The sequence below is a fragment of the Oryctolagus cuniculus genome, chromosome 7 (genome assembly GCF_964237555.1).
Source record: "Oryctolagus cuniculus chromosome 7, mOryCun1.1, whole genome shotgun sequence".
Classification (NCBI taxonomy): Eukaryota; Metazoa; Chordata; class Mammalia; order Lagomorpha; family Leporidae; genus Oryctolagus; species Oryctolagus cuniculus.
Genome location: NC_091438.1, coordinates 32,868,614 through 32,890,983, shown reverse-complemented (window position 1 = coordinate 32,890,983; position 22,370 = coordinate 32,868,614). Strand labels below are relative to the sequence as shown.

The 22,370-nt window shown below is 41.2% G+C and overlaps 1 protein-coding gene across 1 annotated transcript in view; it reads right to left on the bottom strand.

The window, feature by feature from the left end:
• Positions 1-968: 968 nt before the first annotated feature.
• Positions 969-22,370, bottom strand: part of TMCO1 (transmembrane and coiled-coil domains 1) — a 58,845-nt gene continuing 37,443 nt past the window's right edge. Inside the window, exon 7 of the mRNA XM_002715830.5 lies at positions 969-1,552. Coding sequence (XP_002715876.3) covers positions 1,454-1,552 — 99 coding nt within the window. The 3' untranslated portion in view covers positions 969-1,453. The remainder of the gene's footprint in view (positions 1,553-22,370) is intronic.

Below are 22,370 nucleotides of genomic sequence, written 5' to 3'. Positions count from 1 at the left end.
GTTCCCCCTGGCCACATTCCCCACTTCCGCAGGGGAGCGGCACACCGCCGGCCGGCTCTCTCGGGGGCTGCACAGGTGTTCCCTTAGATGTTCCCCTTAGATGTTCCTGGTGCGTGCCGTCTCTCTCCTCCTTTATAGTCCTCCTCTGCCAATCCCAACTCGGCTGCCCACACGCCGAGTACGCTGCTCTCCTCCAATCAGGAGCAAGTCCTACAGTTTATTGGTTGAACTGGAGGCAGCTGTGCAGAAGCTGTTTACTCCTCTCCCAGCGCCATATTGTGGGAGAGCAGATGCATAGAATAAGTCTTAATTCCAGTAACTCAGTCCAGTCCGGGCTGCTCCCCACATGTAAGATCCTAGGTTGATGTTCATTTTCTTCAATGCATTGAAGACAGGATCCCACTATCATCTGGACTTTATGATTGCTGATGAGAAGTTTGCTGTTGGTTTAACTCACTTTGCAAATCATGTGTTTTTCCTCACTTGTATAATGCCCACATCTAAGGAGATTATTGAGAAATACTACAAATTGACCGTGGCTTATTATTCTACATAAGACTTCGAACTCTATGGCTCATGAGGGAGAAGCATGGCACATGCATCCCTCCTCCTCACAAGGGTGCATGGCAGGACCAGAATGCCATTGTACTAGGAGCAAGTTCTGCAAGACAGCCACACAGAACTACAACGTGGCCTACCAGAGATCTAAATGCACTCTCACAAGAATCCAACAGGCTGTACCAGGGTACGAAGGCAGCTGCTGGGGACTCTCAGTTTTAAAATCCATGAGTCATTACTTTCCTTCCCACTTCTGCTTTCCAATTTCCAAACTAGGACAACTCTGTAGATTTTGAGCATGAGAGGCAAGGATGGGGAAACAGCTTCTTGGCCAATGCTTACCTGTATGCTCACATTACTAAAAACATTATCTAGAAATATGCAAGCAAAACAAAACAGATCATTGTGGATGAAGTAGCTAAAATTTTGGCTTTATTGATCTCAAGTGATATATTTGGCTTAAAAAAATACAACAAACAGTTCCAATTAAGTTTAGTTACACAAACTAAGTTTTTCTTCTAGATTTCTAGATGTTCACTCATGGAGAGCCAACTTGCATGTATGTGACACAGATAGAGCCTTGAGAGTCAGTCCCACAGAAAATATTTATGTAAGCAAAACGGGAAAGATAGGACTTGTTTTTCATTACATAAACATCACCTGAACTTAACTAATCAGTCTACTTATTGAAGACAATTTATCTGTGACCAAAAGCACTATCATATGTGTTGGATGCCATTCTAATGATATCCAAAAAGCTGAGAAATAACTCAAAAATAGAAAGTGGCTCAAGTGCTAAGGCTGCCTATGGTTCTTGCTATAAAATAGATGCCAGTCTGCCTTGTATATTTAAAAAACAAACAAACAAACAGGAATTAAAGGGCTCTGCTTTACTTCAAGAGAACTTTCCAGAAGGAGGTGGAGGGCCAAGAAATCCACCTGCCTGCTTGGTGGCAGCTCGTGAAGGGGCAAGGCCGAGAATCTTCTGGATGTTCTGTGAAGGAAACACAGGTAGGAATTGGTTGTTAATAAGAGATATAAAGAAGTGCTTTGCATAGATCTGAGCAGACAGAACCCAAATTAAAAGCACTAATATGACCTGCATTAGTTGTTATTTTTAAGAAGGCCTATGGGGCTGGTGTTGTGCCTAGTGGGTAAAGTTGCTGCCTGCAATGCCAGCATCCCATATGGGTGCCAGTTCGTATCCCAGCCACTCTGCTTCTGATCCAGCACCCCGCTAGCAGCCGGGAAAAGCAGTGAAAGATGGTCCAAGAGTTTGAGCCCCTCCCACCCATGTGGGAGACCCAGGTGAAGCTCCTGGCTCCTGGCTTCAGCCTGGCCCAGCTCTGGCCATTGTAGCCATCTGGGAAGTGAACCAACAAATGGAAGATCGCTGTATCTCTCTCTGTCACTCTCCCAAATAAATAAATAAATAAATAACTCTTAAAAACAAAAAACAAGGTCAACAATGTGATGATGATCATAGAATAATAACAACGCTCTTTACCTGATGGGGCCTTGATCTGCTAATGAAGAAAGCTGACTTTATTTTCAAGTGGAGAATCATAAAAAGAGATAATTTTTTATTTTCACATGAAGCATACAAAATACATTCCTTAGCTATTTCTTAGAGCAGGGCCTTTCTTTGAGTATGGGTCGTTTGGCTAGATTCAGTTACTGCACTGGCTACCATGTTCAGTTTCAATTTCTTTAAAGTGGTGGAAGAACTCAAGAGACTTGCAAAGCAATCTGGGTCCAGAATCCTTCTAGACTTTTAGTACACCCCCTACCTTTTTCAGTTATCTCACCCCTATATCTAATGCAGTAATACTTTTTTTTTTTTTTTTTAAAGAAACTCATCTTTATTCAGTTTTTCAAAACATTTAGTTCTTACAAAAACAACTATTTTTATACTCTGGTTTCATTGGGTGGCATAACATTGAATTAACTTACATAAATACAATAGCAAGTAAAACCAGCATAAACAGGTTTGGAATAAACACAATGGACTCTGGGAAAACAGTGACTCAACAGGTGGGAGCAGACAAGCGTAGGCGTAGTAAAGAACACTCACGAGTGGAGAGCATGGTATGGGGTTCACTCGGTGCGCACTTTGGAGAAGGAAGGGAGAGGGTTTATTAAGGTGCAAAGGTTAAGTAAAGGCCAGTTGTTAGAAGTTTAGACAGCATTTTAGAAGAGGGAAAAATCTTAGAGATCATCTTATGATTCTTGCTCAATTTATTCATTTATGTAATTTTTAAAAAATTTTATTTATTTATTTTAGAGACAGAGTTAAGACAGAGAAGAGGGAGAGACAGAGAGAAAGGTTTTCCATCTGCTGGTTGACTCCCTAAATGACCGCAATGGCCAGAGCTGAGCCAATCTGAAGCCAGGAGCCAGGAGCTTCTTCTGGGTCTCCCACATGGGTGCAGGGGCCCAAGCACTTGGGCCATCTTCTACTGCTTTCCCAGGCCATTAGCAGAGAGCTGGACTGGAAGAAAAGTAGCTGGGACATTAACCAGCACCCACATGGGATGCTGGCACTGCTGGCAGAGGCCTAGCCTATTAGGCCACAGCGCTGGCCCCCATTTTATATAGTTTTAAAACTTATTTATTTGGTGCCTGTCCAATTTCTTGATGTATGCACCTATTGCTATAAACTTTCCTCTTAACACTGCTTTTGCTGTATCCCATAAGTTTTGAAATGTTGTGCTGTTGTCCTCATATACTTCCAGAAAGTTTTTGATTTCTCTTTTGATTTCTTCTATGTCCCACTGTTCATTCAGGAGTATGTTGTTCAATCTCCATGTGTTTGCATATGTTCTAGGGATTCCTGAGTTGCTAATTTCCAACTTCATTCCGCTATGCTCTGAGAAGCTGCATCGTATGATTCTAATTCTTTTGAATTTGTTGAGACTTGCTTTATGGCCTAGTATGTGGTCAATCCTAGAGAAGGTTCCATGTACTGCTGAGAAGAATGTAAATGCTTTATGTGTAGGATGAAAAGTTCTGTAGATATCTGTTAGATCCATTTGGGCAACAGTGTCATTTAAATCTACTGTTTCCTTGTTGATCTTCTGTCTGGTTGATCTATTTCTGAGAGTAGAGTATTGAAGTCCCCCAGTACTATTGTATTGGAATCTAAGTCTCCCTTTAAGTCCCTTAACATATCTTTTAAATAAAGGTGCATATACATTGATAATCGTTATATCTTCCTGTTGAATTGATCCCTTAATCATTATATAGTGCCCCTCTTTGTATACACAGGCAATGCCACGGCCAAGAAAGAACTTCTAAGATCAATCCCATTTACAATAGCTACAAAAACAATCAAATACCTTGGAATAAACTTAACCAAGGACGTTAAAGAGAATTACAGAATCTTAAAGAAAGAAATAGAAGAGGATACCAAAAAATGGAAAAATCTTCCATGCTCGTGGATTGGAAGAATCAATATCATCAAAATGTCCATTCTCCCAAAAGCCATTTAAAGATTCAATGCGATACTAATCAAAATACCAAAGACATTCTTCTCAGATCTGGAAAAAATGATGCTGAAATTCATATGGAGACACAGGAGACCTCAAATAGCTAAAGCAATCTTGTACAACAAAAACAAAGCTGGAGGCATCACAATACCAGATTTCAGGACATAGTACAGGGCAGTTGTAATCAAAACAGCATGGTACTGGTGCAGAAACAGATGGATAGACCAATGGAACAGAATAGAAACACCAGAAATCAATCCAAACATCTACAGCCAACTTATATTTGATCAAGGATCTAAAACCAATCCCTGGAGTAAGGACAGTCTATTCAATAAATGGTGCTGGGAAAACTGGATTTCCACATGCAGAACCATGAAGCAAGACCCCTACCTTTCACCTTACACAAAAATCCACTTAACATGGATTAAAGACCTAAATCTACGACCCAACACCATCAAATTATTAGAGAACATTGGAGAAATCCTGCAAGATATAGGTACCGGCAAAGACTTCTTGGAAAAGACCCCAGAAGCACAGGCAGTCAAAGCCAAAATTAACATTTGGGATTGCATCAAATTGAGAAGTTTCTGTACTGCAAAAGAAACAGTCAGGAAAGTGAAGAGGCAACTGACAGAAAGGGAAAAAATATTCGCAAACTATGCAACAGATAAAGGGCTAATAACCAGAATCTACAAAGAGATCAAGAAACTCTACAACATCAAAACAAACAACCCACTGAAGAGATTGGCCAAGGACCTCAATAGACATTTTTCAAAAGAGGAAATCCAAATGGCCAACAGACACATGAAAAAATGTTCAGGATCACTAGCAATCAGGGAAATGCAAATCAAAACCACAATGAGGTTTCACCTCACCCAGGTTAGAATGGCTCACATACAGAAATCTACCAACAACAGATGCTGGCGAGGATGTGGGGAAAAAGGGACACTAACCCACTGTTGGTGGGAATGCAAACTGGTAAAGCCACTATGGAAGTCAGTCTGGAGATTCCTCAGAAACCTGAATATAACCCTACCATTCAACCCAGCCATCCCACTCCTTGGAATTTACCCAAAGGAAATTAAATTGGCAAACAAAAAAGCTGTCTGCGCCTTAATATTTATTGCAGCTCAATTCACAATAGCTAAGACCTGGAATCAACCCAAATGCCCATCAACAGTAGACTGGATAAAGAAATTATGGGACATGTACTCTATAGAATACTATACAGCAGTCAAAAACAATGAAATCCGGTCATTTGCAACAAAATGGAGGAATCTGGAACACATCATGCTGAGTGAAATAAGCCAGTCCCAGAGGGACAAATATCATATGCTCTCCCTGATTGGTGACAACTAACCGAGCATCAATAAGGAAACCTGGTGAAGTGAAATGGACACTATGAGAAACAGTGACTTGATCAGCCCTTGTCATCACTGTTGATGTACAATTTAATACTTTATCCCTTTCAGTATTTTTTTTGTTCTACTTAATACTATTGGTTGAACTCTGTAATTAACACACAATTATTCTTAGGTGTTTAAAGTTAAAAAAAACTTATTTATTTATTTAAAAGGCAGAGCAACAGAGAGATGGAGAGCTATATGTAGAGATATCTTTCATCTGTTGGTTCACTCCCTAAATGATTCCAACAGCCAGTTCCGAACCAGGCTGAAACCAGGAGCCCAGATCTCCATCCGAGACTCCCACATGGGTGGCGGGGCTGAAGCATTTGAACCATCATCTGGTGCCTTCGCAGGAAGCTGGATCAAAAGCTGAGCAGAGGGGATTTGAACCAGCACTCTGATAGGGACGCAGGCATTGCAGGCAGTGGCTTAACTTACTGTGCCACGAAACTGGCTCCCCCATTCAACTTATATTTGAGGAAACTAAAAGTTGAAAAGGTATGATTGATTGTCCAAAGTGATAAAGCTAAATTAAAATCAGAGGTAGAATTTAAACTCACAGGTTTGATTCTTAGACGAGTTCTCTTACATAGTACTTTCTAGGTTAAAATTCTGGTCTTCAGAACAAATTCCACCCTGCAGTAGGCAGGTTTGTTCATACTGAACCATTTACTCATTAGTCACTGAGCACCTATAGGACATAAGGCACTATGAGAATATCCATATCTAGGCTACTCTGGAGGCAAACACTGTCTTAATACTTCATCATGGCCGGCACAGCGGCTCACTAGGCTAATCCTCCGCCTTGCGGCGCCGGCACACCGGGTTCTAGTCCCGGTCGGGGGCCAGATTCTGTCCCGGTTGCCCCTCTTCCAGGCCAGCTCTCTGCTGTGGCCCATGAGTGCAGTGGAGGATGGCCCAAGTACTTGGGCCCTGCACCCCATGGGAGACCAGGAGAAGCACCTGGCTCCTGCCTTCGGATCAGCGCGGTGTGCCGGCAGCGGCGGCCATTGGAGGGTGAACCAATGGCAAAGGAAGACCTTTCTCTCTCTCTCTCTCACTGTCCACTCTGCCTGTCAAAAAAAAAAAAAAAAAAAAAAAAAAAAAAAAAAAAAAGAAAAAGAAAAAAAAATACTTCATCATGAAAAATGATGAGTGCTCCAAATATGAGCGTGCATGGTTAAGATAACCCTCTAACAGAATATCAAGAAATTATTAAGAATGAAGAATACAGCTCGAAGAACTCAAAATTTATATTTACTAAGACTGGTGTTATGGCGTCATGGGTAAAGCTGCTGCCTGCAACACCAAAGTCCCAACGTGGAAACTGGCTCTTCTACTTCCGATCCAGCTCCCTGCTAATGGCCAGGGAAAATCAGGGAAAGTTGGCCAAGTGTTTGGGCCCCTGTCACCTATGTGGGAGACCTGGAAGAAGCTCCTGGCTCCTGGCTTTGGCCTGGCCCAGCCCTGGCCATTGAGGCCATCTGAGCAGTAAACCAGCAAATGGAAGATCTCTCTTTCCGTCTCTCCATCTCTCTCTCTGTAACTCTTTCAATTAAATAAAATATATCTTTAAAGATTATATTTACCATAAAATATTTCTTTTTTTTTTTTTAAGATTTATTTATTTACTTGAGAGGTAGAGTTACAGACACAAAGAGGGAGAGACAGAGAGAAAGGTCTTCCATCTGCTGGTTCATTTCCCAAATGGCCACAACGGCCAGAGCTGGCTGATCCAAAGCTGGGAGCCAGGGGCTTCTTCCGGGTCTCCTACATGAGTTCAGGGGCCCAAGCATTTGGGCCATATTCTACTGCTTTCCCAAGTCACAGCAGAGAGCTAGATCAGAAGAGGAGCAGTTGGGATATGAATCAGCGTCCATGTGGGATGCTGCCACCACAGGCAGATGCTTAGCCACAGCGCTGGCCTCTAAAATATTTTACAATATGTTTCACAATACTATATAACTCAAGCAGAAAAATCAGTCATTAGTAGATTAGGCTACTTCTTAGTAACAATAGCTCCTTCATGCCCACCTCTTAAAAAATCCATTGCAGAAAGCAGTTAAGAAGCCCAAACAATATGATGTCACCAGATTCTAGTTTCTTTTTTTAATCAATAAGTGTTTCCTGAGAATCTACAGCCTATTTAGCAGTAAGCTAAACAATACAGGAAATTACTTTAAAGATAAAATTTGAAATGAGACATTACAGAATATATGATGATAGATGCGTTTGTCCAGCTAACAAACACAGTAACACAGTGTAGACAAAACACACAAGGGATCCTTGGTCAGTTATTCTGCAGAGACAGGGGTCAATTAAATGAGTCCCTATCATTTTTGAGATTAAAAACCATCTTAAAAGTCCCTGATGATCTTCCAATTATAGGTTTACTGTGATTTAAAGAAAGTAGCTGAAAGGAAAACAAATCAATATTTTCAAGAAACAAGACACTGAATGGGCAGACTGTTGATAGTTTCATGCTAACTCAAAACATACACATGACCACTGAGAGTAAGCTACTGCACTATATGGGAGCAGCTCCAATAGCAACAACAACAAAAAATGTGAAAACTGGGACACTTTAGTAGCCACAAAGTTCATGGAAATCCAGGCAACTCTCTACTCTGTTTTCCTTGTGGCTCCCTTTGGGAACACTAAATTAAATGCAGCACTGTTACAATACTTTAGCGTTTCTCCTTTAATGCAAATGTTCAGCATTGCCTGCAGGCAATCTTACCCTGTAGTGAAATTGCAAAAATCTGTTTGAGTTTCTATGGGCTCACAAATAAAATGGACCATTTTCCTTTAAAAACTAAACTAAACAAAACAAAAATTTCTCTTGCTTTCCACTCAGTGAAATCTTTTCCTATAAAACACACAAAGGAACTAACCACTAGTTTCTAGATGCAAAAAATCTAGGTAAACAGATTATAGGTCACTAATCTCTCTACTGTAGTCACAACATCCTGTATTTCTGCACACTTTAAAGTTTATAAATAGGGGCCAACACTGTGGTGCAGCAGGTTGGGCCACTGCCTGCAACATCACTGTCCTGGCTTGCTCCACTTTCGATCCAGTGCCCTGTTAATGTGCCTGAGAAAGCAGCAGAAGATGGCTCAAGTGCTTGGGCCCCTGCACCCACGTGGAGACTCAGATGGAGCTCCAGGCTCCTGGCTTCAGCTGGCCCAGCCCCGGCTGTTGAGACTATCTGGGGAGTGAACCAACAAATGGAAGATTTCTCTGTGTTTCTCTCTCCCTCCCTCCCTCTCTTTCTCTATAACTCTGCCTTTCAAATAAAACAAAAGTTTACAAATAGTTCTAAGGACTAAGTAGCAGTTCTTAGTAATCTGTACTTCTGAACTGAGGAAGTTGAAGCAGAGAGAAATTACAAGTCATGAAGATACATCAAAGTACAGTTTTCCTTTATTAAATCACCTGCTGCAACAAATTTTTATCTTAGGAATAAAAACATCATGTAGCAGGCTCATTTAAAGAAATCACAAGTATGATGACTATATGAGCACAGCACATAAAAATACATTAGTATTTTTGTATTAAATCACTGTTAAAGTGATTTAATGCTATTTCTATATATACATGTTTTAAATATAAATGCCAAACTCTAATGTAAACTAGGATTTAGGTGATAACTGTGGGTTAACGTAAGTTCATCAATTGTAACAAGTCTCACTCTGGTGGGAGATACTAGGCTGTGTGTATGTAGGGACCAATATATAAGAAATCTCTGTCTTGCTTAATTCTGCTGTGAACCTAAAACTGCTCTTTTAAAAATATCTATATAATGTGCACATAAAAACTTTACAAGCATAAAGCATAATGATAGCTGCATTAATAACACCCAAATACCTTTATCATACTTTGCCTTCTTCAACTCTAAAATATTGCTAAACAGGAAATCGTAAAATAAAAATATTTTTGCGGGTGCTGTTTCAAAGTGAAGGTCATAGCATGAAGTTGAAGGAATGATAGAAGCTTTTGAATAGTTACACAGTGCTGAGCATGTTCTAACCACTTTATATGTGTGTTCTTATGCAAATCCATACACTTCAATGAAACATGCTTATCCTTGAGTGCAGACAGGGAGAAGATACCAATTGTCGGGCAGTAATTCAGTACTCGCTGAGCACCATAGCATGCAGGAAGTATTTTTTTTTAAAGATTGTATTTATTTATTTGACAGGTAGAGTTGTAGACAGTGAGAGAGACAGACAGAGGGAAAGGTCTTCCTTCCATCAGTTCACTCCCCAAATGGCTGCAACGGCCAGGGCTGTGCCAATCCGAAGCCAGGACCCAGGTGCTTCCTCCTGGTCTCCCCGACGGGTACAGGGGCCCAAGCACTTGGGCCATCTTCCACTGCTATCCCAGGCCATAGCAGAGAGCTGGGCTGGAAGAGGAGCAACCTGGACTAGAACCGGTGCCCATATGGGATGCTGGTGCTGCAGGCAGAGGATTAACGCAGAGCGCCACAGCACCGGCCCCACAGCAGCAGCAGCTGGTATTTTTGTATATATTTTCTCCTTTATATCTTTCAAGAACTTCATCTGCCTACTGGGGGCAGGTGGTTGGTACAGCATTTAAGGATATAGAGACACCCACATCCTTATAGGAGATCATGGTTCAATTCCTGTTTCTGCTTCCAATTCCAGTTTCTTGCTAATATACACCCTGGGAAGGAGCAGATGATAGCTCAAATACTTGGGTCTCTGCCATACATGTTGAAGACCCAGACTGACTTCTCGGCTCCTGTGGCTTTGGCCTGGCAAAGTCATGGCTGTGCTGGGCATTTGGTGATGGACTTATGGACCAATGGATGAAATATCTGTCTCTGACTCTCTGCCTTTCAAATAAAATAAAAATAAATAAATAAAAGCTTTAGCCTGATCTGACTGCTTTCTTGAGGCTTCTCAAATTCTTTTCCTGGAGGTCAATTTTTCACACATTCTTAATTAGCAAGATTTAGTCTAGAAACAATCATTTTGGGGGCTGGTGCTGTGGCATAGCAGGTAAAGCAATTGCCTGCAGTGCCAGCATCCCATATGGGTGTAGGTTGGAGACCTGGCTGCTCCATTTCTGGTCCAGTTCTCTGCTAATGTGCCTGGGAAAACAGCGGAAGATGACCCAAGTGCTTGGGCCCCTGCATCCACGTGGGAGACCTGGATAACGCTTCTGACTCCTGGCTTCAGCCTGGCCTAGTCCTTGTCCAGGCCACTGCAACCATTTGGTGAGTGAACCAGCAGATGGAGTTCTCTCACCTCTTCCTCTCTCTCTCTCCCTCTCCCTCTTTGCTTCTGTGTCTTGTTCTTGTAGCTGACTTTCAAATAAATAAATCAATCTTTAAAAAAATCATTTTGCTAAAAGACAGGAGTTTTAATATATAACGAAGGCGCTATGGAAGAAAACACAAATGCAAAATATGATGTGAACAAGTTTGAAGAAAATACGATCATTTGCGTTTCTGTCCAGCCCTGTGTAACAGCTAAGATTGCATGCCAGAAAGGAAAAACAAAGGAAAAATATTTTCCCGTAGTCATGTCTTGTATTGGCAGGAAACCCAGAGAAAGACCACCACAGGATTTGCGTTCTTTCCTCTTTGCAAAGGCTAAGAACCGGTGATTAAAAAAAAAGGAAGCTGTTGGTTGCTAACTGGATATTTTGGGAAGACGCAGGTCACTGGCGTTAAAAACATTCTGCTATGTTTTATTACTTACTTAGTCATTTAGCTAAAATAACTCAGCTATGGCAATCTTCAGATCACTATGTTAGTTTCTCCCGCACCTGGCAACCAGCCTTTGCTTCCAATTAATTGCCGTGTTTCATTAGTTCTCATAACATTCTCCAGGCACTTCAAATGACCCCTTTACTGAAAAGACTATTTGGGAGAATGCCATAGAGATTAAATATTTACTGACAATACAGCAGTATAACTGAAATAATACTGAGTTAGCAGTCAGAAAACTTGGGATCTATTACTGACAAATAGGGCAAAGAAATAACAGGTATTATCCTTCCGTATTGCCAAATTCCAATTTCCTTATCCTTAAAAAATAGAGACTGATTAGGTCAATATTTCAGACTTCTAAAGCAATAGCATTCTTTCTTAAAAAATGAAGTCTGGTACAAAAACACAATAGGGGAAACAAATAAAAATAAGGCTGGGGACTTAAAGTCACTTGTTGAGTCCTTCTTTTTGACTTTTCCCACCAAGCACCTACAAGAGTCTTAGTTCTATGTGGTTCTAACCTCCCAGAGTATGTGTTGTTACAAATCACTGTAGACCTCAACACATACTTTGTAAAATGAAAAAGTTATAAAAGGAAGATGAGTCTATCAAATCTGCACTACAGTAATGAAAATTCCTTTGTAATGTTCAATGTATTTTTCCTATTTTAGGCTGATCAAAGACCTCCTTGGTAATGACCTTTTCTCCTGGGGTCAGGGGATCCAGTCACCATCTTTTTCTCCCTCTCCCTTCCTCATTCCTTTTTTTCCCTCCATATTTCCAATGAAAATGTCTCTCTATATATAGACATTTATATATGTGTATATAATTTATATGTCTATAATATATATAATGCCTATATATAAACATATATATATCTCCCTCTTTTTTTAAATATTTCATGTATTTATTTATTTGAGAGGTAGAGTTACAGACAGTAAGAGGGAGAAGAGACAGAAAGAGAGGTTTTCCACCGCTGGTTCACTTTCAAAATGGCCACAATGGCCAGAGCTGCACCAATCTGAAGCCAGGAGCTTCTTCTGGGTCTCCCACACGGTGCAGGGGTCCAAGCACTTGGGCCATCTTCTACTGCTTTCCCAGGCCACAACAGAGAGCTGGACTGGAAGAGGAGCAGCTGGGACTAGAACCAGCACCCATACGGGAGGCTGGTGCCGCAGGGGGAAGATTAACCTATTGTGCCATAGCGCCAGCCCCAATCCTTAAATCTCTTGTTTAGTTCTTTCTTTGAGGATCAGAGAAGAACAACATTCTGAATTTTAGTGTATTGCAGGAAGACAAAATATTTGATTTTTTACAAATCTCACAATAAAAGGCAGTACCCAGTTGACACCATGTTGGGTGTCTAAAACTCATGATGAAATGCAATTTTACTGGTTTGAAGACCCAAATGACAAGTTCTGGACAAACACAGCTGCTGAAAATTGAGGGAAAAATTCTGAAAAATAGAGCCCAACAAAAGGGGAGGCCCAAATTTTGCATTGAAACGGCCTAAATCTCTGCTAGACTCAATTTTATTTTTTTAAGATCTATTTATTTATTTGAAAGGCAGAATTAGAGAGAGAAAGAAAGAGAGAGAGAGAGAGAGAGAGAGAGAAGGAGCAGAGAATGAGATCTTCCATTTGCTGGTTTACTCCCCAAATGGCCACAATTACTGGGGCTGGGCCAGGCCAAAGCCAGGAGCCAGGAGCTTCTTTCGGGTCTCCCACGTGGGTGCAGGGGTCCAAGGACTTGGGCCATCTTCTGCTGCTTTCCCAGGTACACTAGCAGGGAGCTAGATCAGAAGTGGAGCAGCCAGGATTCAAACCAGTGCCATATGGGATGCTGGCACCGCAGATGGTGGCTGTGGCTGAACCCATTACACCACAGCACTAGCCCCGCTACTGGATTCTATGCATACATGATGCAGCTTCCAAGCAACCTAGCTGAAACAACTGACCTGAGACCAGCTGTCGTCTACCACACAGAGCCAGATTTTGGAGATTGAGTGTTGTGGTCTAAATGTTTGTGTCCTCCCAAAATTTGTATGTTGAATCCTAATTATCAAAGTGGCAGTATTAGAGGGTGGGATCCTTGGGGGATGATTAGGATTCTCATTAAAGAGGCCCAGAGAGCTGCCTTGTCCCGTCCTCACTGAAGGCACAGTGAGAAGCTGCTATGTGTGAACCACGCAGAAACAGGCTCTCACCAGACACTAAATACAATTGACTTGATCTTTAGTTTCTCAGCCTCCAGAACTCTGTTTTTAATAAATTACCCAATTTATGATATTTTCTGATGGCAGCACAAAAAGACTAAGTGCCTGCTTAAAACAAATGAACCAAAAATGAATACTTTTCCAAAAGAAGACAGGATTTTAGTCTCTACCACCTATCATTTACATTGTCTAAGATACAATCCAAAGTTACTAAACATATCAAGGACCAGAAAATCACAACCCATACTTAGGGGGACACGCAAGAGATAGAGTCCAAATTTTAAATGCTGCAATTAGCAGGAAAGATTTAAAAAAAACCTAAATAATTATACCTGAGGACATAAATGAAAACATAAGTGAATGAACAGGAAATCTCAGCAGTGAAAAAAGATACCAAAAGAAAAAAAAGTGAAATTCTAGAATCGAAAAATATCTAAAATTTTAAAAATCAACAGAAAAAATAATCATTGGATGAGCTTAGGTTTAACTTAGAGTAGAGATGACAGAGGAGTCAGTGAACTTGAAAAAAGATCCACAAAAATTTCTATTACCTACAGAAATAGAAAGGACTGAAAAAGCAGAGCCTCAGTGTCCTGTTGGACAATACCAAAGACAGACTAACACATAAATAATTGGAGTTCTGGAAAAAGGAGATTGAGATTGAAAATATTTGAAGAAATAGTAACGGTTGAAAATTTCCCAAATGTAGGAAAATCATAAATCATGGCAGGCTAAAAACAAAACAAAATGAAACAAAAAACCTAGGTACATCACTTAAATTTCTGACCTTCAGGGGCTGGTATTGTGGCACAGCGGGTTAAGCTGGTGTTTGCAACGCCTGTATCTCACGTTGGAGTTTGCACCCCAGCTGCTTCAGTTCCAATTCAGTTCCTGCTAATGTGCCTAGGAAAGCAGTAGAAGATGGCCCAAGTTTTTGGGCCCCTGCAACCCACACAGGAGATCCAGGTGGAGTTCCAGGCTCCTGGCTTCAGTGTGGTCAAGCCCTGGCCGTTGAGGCAATTTGGTAAGTGAACTAGCAAATGGAAGCTCTTTGTCTTTTTCCCTTTCTCGCTCTAATTCTGCTTTTTAAATAAATAAAATAAATTTTTTAAAAGAAAAAATCTGGAAGCAGCCAGAAAAAATGAAACATTACTTACAAGGATACAAAAATACGAAGGATTTATCAGAAACAATGGATAGCAGAAGGTAATGAAAAGGCATTTAAAATGCGGTAAGCATCAAAACAAGCAAAACAGTCAACCCAGAATTCTCCATCCAGTGAAAATCCTTCATGAATGAGGGTAAAATAAAGATGTTTTCAGATAAATGAGGCGTAAGAGAATTCATCACCAACAGATTTGCCCTATAAGAAACACTAAAAAAAGAAATGAAAGGAAACGACTTAATGCTGGAGTGTGCTGGTACAGATTAGGGTAATCCTACTTAGTGCCATGCTTTATCTCCTGTTGGGTTCCACCAACTCTGGACCCCACTGATGCCTATACTTAGAGCACACTTTCACAATTCCATGTTTTTATTCACTCTGCTTCCTATGTCAAGAACACTGATAAGACTGGAAAGCTCCAACTCATCCTTTAAGACACAACTCAAATGTTCCTTTAGTGTAAAGTCTCAGATTTACAATCGATTCTCATGGACGCTATGCATTCATAGCATGTTTTTTCCTCCTACAGCATTCGGCAGCTGCATATATACACTCAAGGGGCATCAACTGGTCTACTATTACCTTGGGTCTGTTTTCTTTCCTTTCTGGTATTTTTTAAAGATTTATTTATTTTATTTGAAAGGTAGAGTTACAGAGAGAGATCTTCCATCCACTGGTTCACTCCCTAAATGGCCGCAACGGCCAGCTAGGTCAGACCAAAGCCAGAAGCCAGGAGCTTTCTTAGGGTCTCCAACGTGGGTGGCAGGTGTCCTAAGCACTTGCACCATCTTCTGCTACTTTCCCAGGTGCATTAGCAGGGAGCTGGATGGGAAGTGGAGCAGCCAGGAATCAAATCGGTGCCCATAAGGGATGACAGCACTGTAGGAAGCGGTTTAAACTGCTACGCCACAGTGCCAGCCACTACGGGTCTGTTTTCTCTCCTAGCATGTGAGTTCCACAGGGTAGAGATCATTGCTTTTCACCCACCCATTTTCAGCATTATAGAAGAATCCCTGGCACAGTATAAAGACAGGCATCAATCTTCAGTAATGACAGGGAATCAAACCCAGGCACTGAAGCACTTCACTAGGAGATCAGAGTAAGATTCACAAGGGTCTGGCAGCATTGTGGTATAGCAAGAAAAGCCTGCCCTGCCTGCAACACCAGCATCCTATATGGGCACTGGTTTGAGTCCCCACTGTTCCACTTCCCACCCAGCTCCTTGCTGATGTGCCTGGGAAAGCAGTGGGAGATGGCCCAAGTACTTGGGCCCCTGCACCCACAGGAACCTCCTGGCTCCTGGCTTTGGATTGGTCAAGCTCTGGCCATTGTGACTGTTTTGGGAGTGAACCAGCAGATGGAAGATCTCTCTCTATCTCTCCCTCTGTCTCTGAAACTCTATCTTTCAAATAAATAAATAAATCTTTTTAAAAAAATAGTGCATGAATATTCTTCTCAATTAGTAATTATTCTATCATTTTCTGAACCACAGGCATTCTTTAACTGAAGTTAGGTACTATAAACACAAAGCACCATGCTTAGAGATTAGCTATGTTGCTGTTATAGTCTGACCATGTCAGATTCATGTCAGAAACTTGATCCCCAATGCAACAGTTATGGGAGGTGGGGCTTACAGTGGTGATTATGCAGAGTGGATTCTATTATCATGGAAACAGATTCATTATAAAAGGAGGAGTTCAGCCTCCCTGGCCTCTTTCCTGGAATCTTAGCTCTTTCATCCTCTCTTGCCTTTCCACTTCCACCAAGGGAAGAAGAACCATGACAGTCCTCACTAGATGTCAGCTTCTCAGTCTTGGATTTCCCAGCCTCCAAAATTGTGTTCATAATTTCTGTTCACTAAAAATTACTAGTATATTCTTTTATAGCAGCACAAAATGGGCCAAGACAAATGGTATTAACAAATTAAGTTCTAGGGTGGCGCCGTGGCTCAATAGGCTAATCCTCCACCTGCGGCGCCGGCACACCGGGTTCTAGTCCTGGTTGGGGCAGTGGATTCTGTCCCGGTTGCCCCTCTTCCAGGCCAGCTCTCTGCTGTGGCCCGAGAGTGCAGTGGAGGATGGCCCAAGTACTTGGGCCCTGCACCCCATGGGAGACCAGGATAAGCACCTGGCTCCTGCCATCGGATCAGCGCAGTGCACTGACCGCAGCGCGCAGGCCGCGGCGGCCATTGGAGGGTGAACCGATGGCAAAGGAAGACCTTTCTCTCTGTCTCTCTAACTGTCCACTCTGCCTGTCAAAAAATTAAAAAAAAAAATTTAAGTTCTATGCCTTAAAAAATGTGACATAAATTAATGATGAGGTATAGGAGATGGCAGATATTTGGTATTTCTATCATTTTACTGACTTCAAAATATGCTGACACTGACATAATTAGAAACAGTTCTTATGCAAATAAATGGTATATAAAAATTCTTTTTTAAGTTTTATTTTCCAGTTTTACTGAGGTACATTTGGCAAATTAAGATTTAAAGTATACAACAAGTTTTGATATATGTCTACATTGTGAAATAACTATGACAATCAAGGTAATTTTTTTTTAAAAGTCAGAGTTACAGCGAGAGTGAGAGATCTTCCATTTGTGGGTTCACTCCCCAAATGGCCACAATGGCTGCAGCTGGGTGTTTCTTCTGTGCTTAAACTGCTATGGTGCAATGCCATTACCCCACAATCAAGGTAATTAACAGTAATTAACATATCCATCACCTTGCATAGTTATATATGTGCCATCATGTTGTATGCTGAATCTCCAGAACTTACTCATTTGCATATCTGAAACTGCATTCTTTAACCAACAGATCCTCACTTCCTTCAGCCCACTTTTTTTTTTTTTTATTTATTTGACAGATAGAGTTACAGACAGTGAGAGAGACAATGAGAAAGGTCTTCCATTGGTTCACCCCCCAAATGGCTGCTACAGCTGACGATAAGCTGATCCGAAGCCAGGAGCCAGGAGCTTCTTTCTGGTTTCCCATGCGGGTACAGCGGCCCAAGCACTTGGGCCATCCTCCACTGCCTTCCAGGGCCACAGCAGAGAGCTGGACTGGAAGAGGAGCAACCAGGACTAGAACCTGGCGCCCATATGGGATGCCGGCACAGCAGGTGGAGGATTAACCAAGTGAGCCATGGCACCGGCCCCACCAGCCCACTCTTATCTCCTAGCAAACACCATCCTATTCACCTCCTATGAGCTTAACATTTTTAGATTCCATAAAATTCTTTGCCCTAGGAAAGCCAAAAGAGTGAAATAAGTCACTTATTTATCACTATCCTGAGCACAAAAAACTTTCTGAAAGAAAATGACAATGCTGATAGTTTTCCAAATTATAATTATATATACATAAAATTATATATTAAGGTATAGGTGATAAAAGGAAAAGAAAAAGATAAACTTGTCAATTTTTCCTCAGGATCACTAATCCTTTCTTTGCTTTCAAAGATAATTCTGCTTACAGCTTTTACAGTCATATCAATTTACTAAGAATAGGCCAGCTTTGGGGCCGGCATTGTGGTGCAGTGGATTAAGCCACTGCATGGGATGCCTGTATCCCATACTGGAGTGCCAGTGCAAATCCCAGCTGCTCTGCTTCCCATACAGCTTCTTGCTCAAGCATCCTGGGAGGCAGTAGATGATGGCTCAAGTGCTTGGGCCACCCATATGGGAGACCCAAATAGAGTTCTGTACTCCTGTTTTCTTCCTGGCATGCAGGCATTTGGGCAGTGAGCCAGGGAATGGAAGCTCTCTCTTCTCTGACTCTCCTCCTCTGTCACTTTGCTTTCAAATAAACACACAAATAAATCTTACAACAACAACAAAAAGACCAATTTTCTCTTAACTATTTACCAGTTAACTTTGCGTAGAGTTTTGCTGAGGTTTAGAAGATTTTATTATAAACAGGCAGTCATGATTTACTCAATCCACTATTTACTCATAATTATTCAACAACAACAAGAATTAAGTCCTTTAATTTTAGGAATTAAATAAATTTTTTATTCTTTCTAAAAAAGTGATTTACTTATTTGAAAGGCACAATGTCGGGGCAAGAGAGAGAGATCTTCTATCCATTGGCAGCAATGGCCAGGGCTGAGCCAAGATGGAGCTAGGAGGCAGGAACTCCATCTGGGTCCTCCACATGGGTGGCAGGGGTCCAGGCCCTTGGGCCATCTTCTGCTGCCTTCTAGGCACATTAGCAGGAAGGTGGATGAAACTCAAACTGGCACTCCAAAATGCGGATGCTGGTGTCACAAGAGGCAGCTTAACCCACCGTGCCACAACACTGGCTCCTCTTTTTCCTCTTTAATTCAGTCACTAGCTTGAACTAAAATTAGCACCTCTGGCGGAAGCTGGCAAATTCACATAAAGGAAGTAGTTGTGATGTGAAGGTCATGACAGTTAGTCACTAAACATGAAGGAAGTAAACAAAAGTTAAGGAAAAGGGTAAAATGAGAAACATCACGATGTTTTATTCTGTGAAAAGAAATCTGATCCTATCTTCAGCTGGGAAGCAAATTCTATTTTTAAAAATATCCCAAATTAAGGAGAGGAAGTTAACTGATTTTTTGTATGTGTGGCTTTAAGAACAATTACTAGTATTTTTTTTCAAAGATTTATTTTATTTATTTGAAAGGCAGAGTGACACGGAGAAAGAGAAATCTTCTATCCACTGTTTCTCTACCCAAACAAATGGTCATGATGACTGGGGTTGCGCTAGGCTGAAGCTAAGAGCATGGAACTCCATCTGGGTCTGCAACATGGGGTGGCAGAGGCCCTGGGCCATCCTCTGTTGCTCTCCCAGGTACATTAGCAGGAAGCTGTATCAGAAGCAGAACAGCTGGGAGTTGAACAGGCACCCCGATATGGGATGCTGGCATTGCAGACGGCAGCTTAACACTATGCCACAATGCCAGTCCCCAATTACTAGTATTTCTATATCTTTGCTATCTGATTATCATAACATGATGAAATTGCATACCAAAGCCCATTTCACCTTTGTAAAGTTAGACAAAGAAATTGTCTAACTTTCCCAAGGACATTTATCTAGTTAAGATTCAACAAGATTCAAACCTAAGTGTTGTTGCTGCATAGACTATATTTCCTCAACCTTACAACATATTCTTCCTCTCTCCACCATTTCAGATCTCTAAAATAGCAATGTGCACTAAAACCTGCTATGTAATCAGTAGTGCATTAGTTCTGTTTTTCCTTGAAAGCTCAAAGATGAGTCATAAAATCCATAAGCTCATACAACTGGAAAAATAACAGATAAAACCCAGTCTCACAAATATTTACTTGAATTAGTAACACAATATAAAATTGCTTTAGTTTAGGTTTAGAATTTTATCTTTGCTTTTATGCTAAAGGATTAGGATAATGAAAAAATTTAAATGTATGTCAATAGCTCCATATTTGATAATAATTTTCTAAAAATGGAAGCTATCAGTAGGAAGACAAGCCTTTTTATTTCAAATGACACCTAAGTTCTTTGAGGATAAGAGCCATCATATATCAGTTTACGTAGTTAACAACTACAACTATATACCAAGCTCCCAGCATAGTGCTTGATACGCATATGCGCTCAACTTTTTTTTCTATTTTTTTTTAAAGATTTATTTATTTATCCGAAAGTCAGAGTCATACAGAGAGAGGAGAGGCAGAGAGAGAGAGGTCTTCCATCCTATGGTTCACTTCCCAATTGGCTGCAATGGCCAGAGCTGCGCCAATCCGAAGCCAGGAGCCAGGAGCTTCTTCCCGGGCTCCCACATGGGTGCAGGGGCCCAAGGACTTGGGCCATTTCTACTGCTTTCCCAGGCCATAGCAGAGAGCTGGATGGGAAGAGGAGCAGCCGGGACTGTAACTGGTGCCCATATGGGATGCTGGGATGCCGGCACTTCAGGCCAGGGCATTTACCCACTGTGCCACAGAGCCAGCCCAGTGTACTCAATTTTGTCGAATGAATAAATAGGCAAGTCTATGAAGGAATAATTACTAATGTGATAAAATGTTCTACTCTCTAGCATGGAAAAATGTGACTGATGAATAGCCTTAACTCAGTCTTATATTACATCGCCATCATAATAAAGGGATATTTATTATCAAAAAGAGACTATTGTTTGCTGTTTTAATTATACCATCTCTCATACTTAGTAAAGTGGATCTTGGTTAATACTGGAAAGAAATTAACTCACATATGTAAATGTCTTTCTTTCTGTTGAATTTATCAGTCTTTTATGAATAGCTCATTTCAGTGAATTTTTTTTCCTAAGATTTTCAGTGTCTTACAATATCTCATTTTAGAATTTGGGTAATAAAATTATCTGTCCAATAGGATTATCACTCAGGACACTGCAATAAATAGTTAGAATTCAGTTTTGACCTTGGGAAAGAACTGTACATGAAGAGAATAAATCCTTCACGGGTAAATGTTGTGGTATAATGGGTAAAGCTACTGTTCGGGAAGCCAGCATCCCATAGTGGAGTGCCTGGGATTGAGGCCCATCTCTGCTTCCAATCCATCTTCAGGTCACTGTGACTGGGAGGCAGCAGATGATGCCACAAGTACTTGGGTCCCTGCCACCCATCAGGAGATCCAGGTGGAGTTCCTGGCTCCTGGCTTCAGCATGGTCCAGACCTGGCTGCTGTGGTCATTTGGGGAATAAAGCAGCAAATGGCAGATCTCTCTCTCTCTCTCTCTCTCTCTCTCTCTCTCTCTCTCTCTGTCTCCTTCTCTCTCTGTCACTATGCCTTTTAAGTATATACAACTCTTTAAAAAAGGAATAAAAGAATAAATCCCTCAAATACAACAGTTTTATCTTAGTTATCTAAGACTATAGTTCTCACATATTTTTTCCTTATTAAAGAACTGGACAAATGGAAATAAAAATATATGTATGTATCCTCCTTGGCTGTAAACAAGCACAAGGCATTTTTTTGTTTGTTTTGTTGCCCCACTTCCCCCTGGTCTTATATTTAACATTTAATTCATTAGGCTATATCAGTCTTGGATCTGTAGATGTCCCTATTTTAACTTAATAGCGTGTATCATACATTTCAGTTCTCAGGGGTTAGCAAACCATGGAAAGCCTGCTGTGTGTTTAGCAAATAAAGTTTTACTGGAACACAGTCACACTCATTCAATTACATATCATCTATGGCTGCTTTCATACTACAATGGTGGAGTAGTGGAACTGAATATTTGAGACAGAAACTCCATGGCCCACAATGTCCAAAACAGACCATTACAGAAAAAGTCTTCTAGTTCTACCACTCTCCACTGGGTCACCAAAACCAGAAACCCATGAGTCCTTGAAACCTGTTTCTCCTTTCTCCCTACATTACATTAATCACTAAGTTCCGCTAGTTTTGTTTTTTTATGTGTTTCAATCTTGTCCCCTCTTGTTCATCCCTCTCATCTGCCATAATAACATAATGATTTTGTTAAAAAAGATTTTAGTTTATTTATTTGAAAGGCAGAGTTACAGAGAGAGAGAGGGAGGGAGGGAGGGGGGAAGAGAGAGAGAGAGAGAGAGAGAGAGAGAGAGAGAGAGAGAGAGAGAGAGAGAGAGATCTTCCATCTGCTGGTTCACTCCCTAAACGGTCAGGGCTGGGCCAGGAGCTTCTGGGTATCCCATGTCAGTGCAGGGGTCCAAGTACTTGGGCCATCTTCCCCTCTTTCCTAGGTGTATTATCAGGGAGCTGGATCAGAAGTAGAGCAGCTGGAACTCGAACCAGTGCCCATATGGGATCCTGGCATAGCAGGTGGTGACTTAACCCTTTATG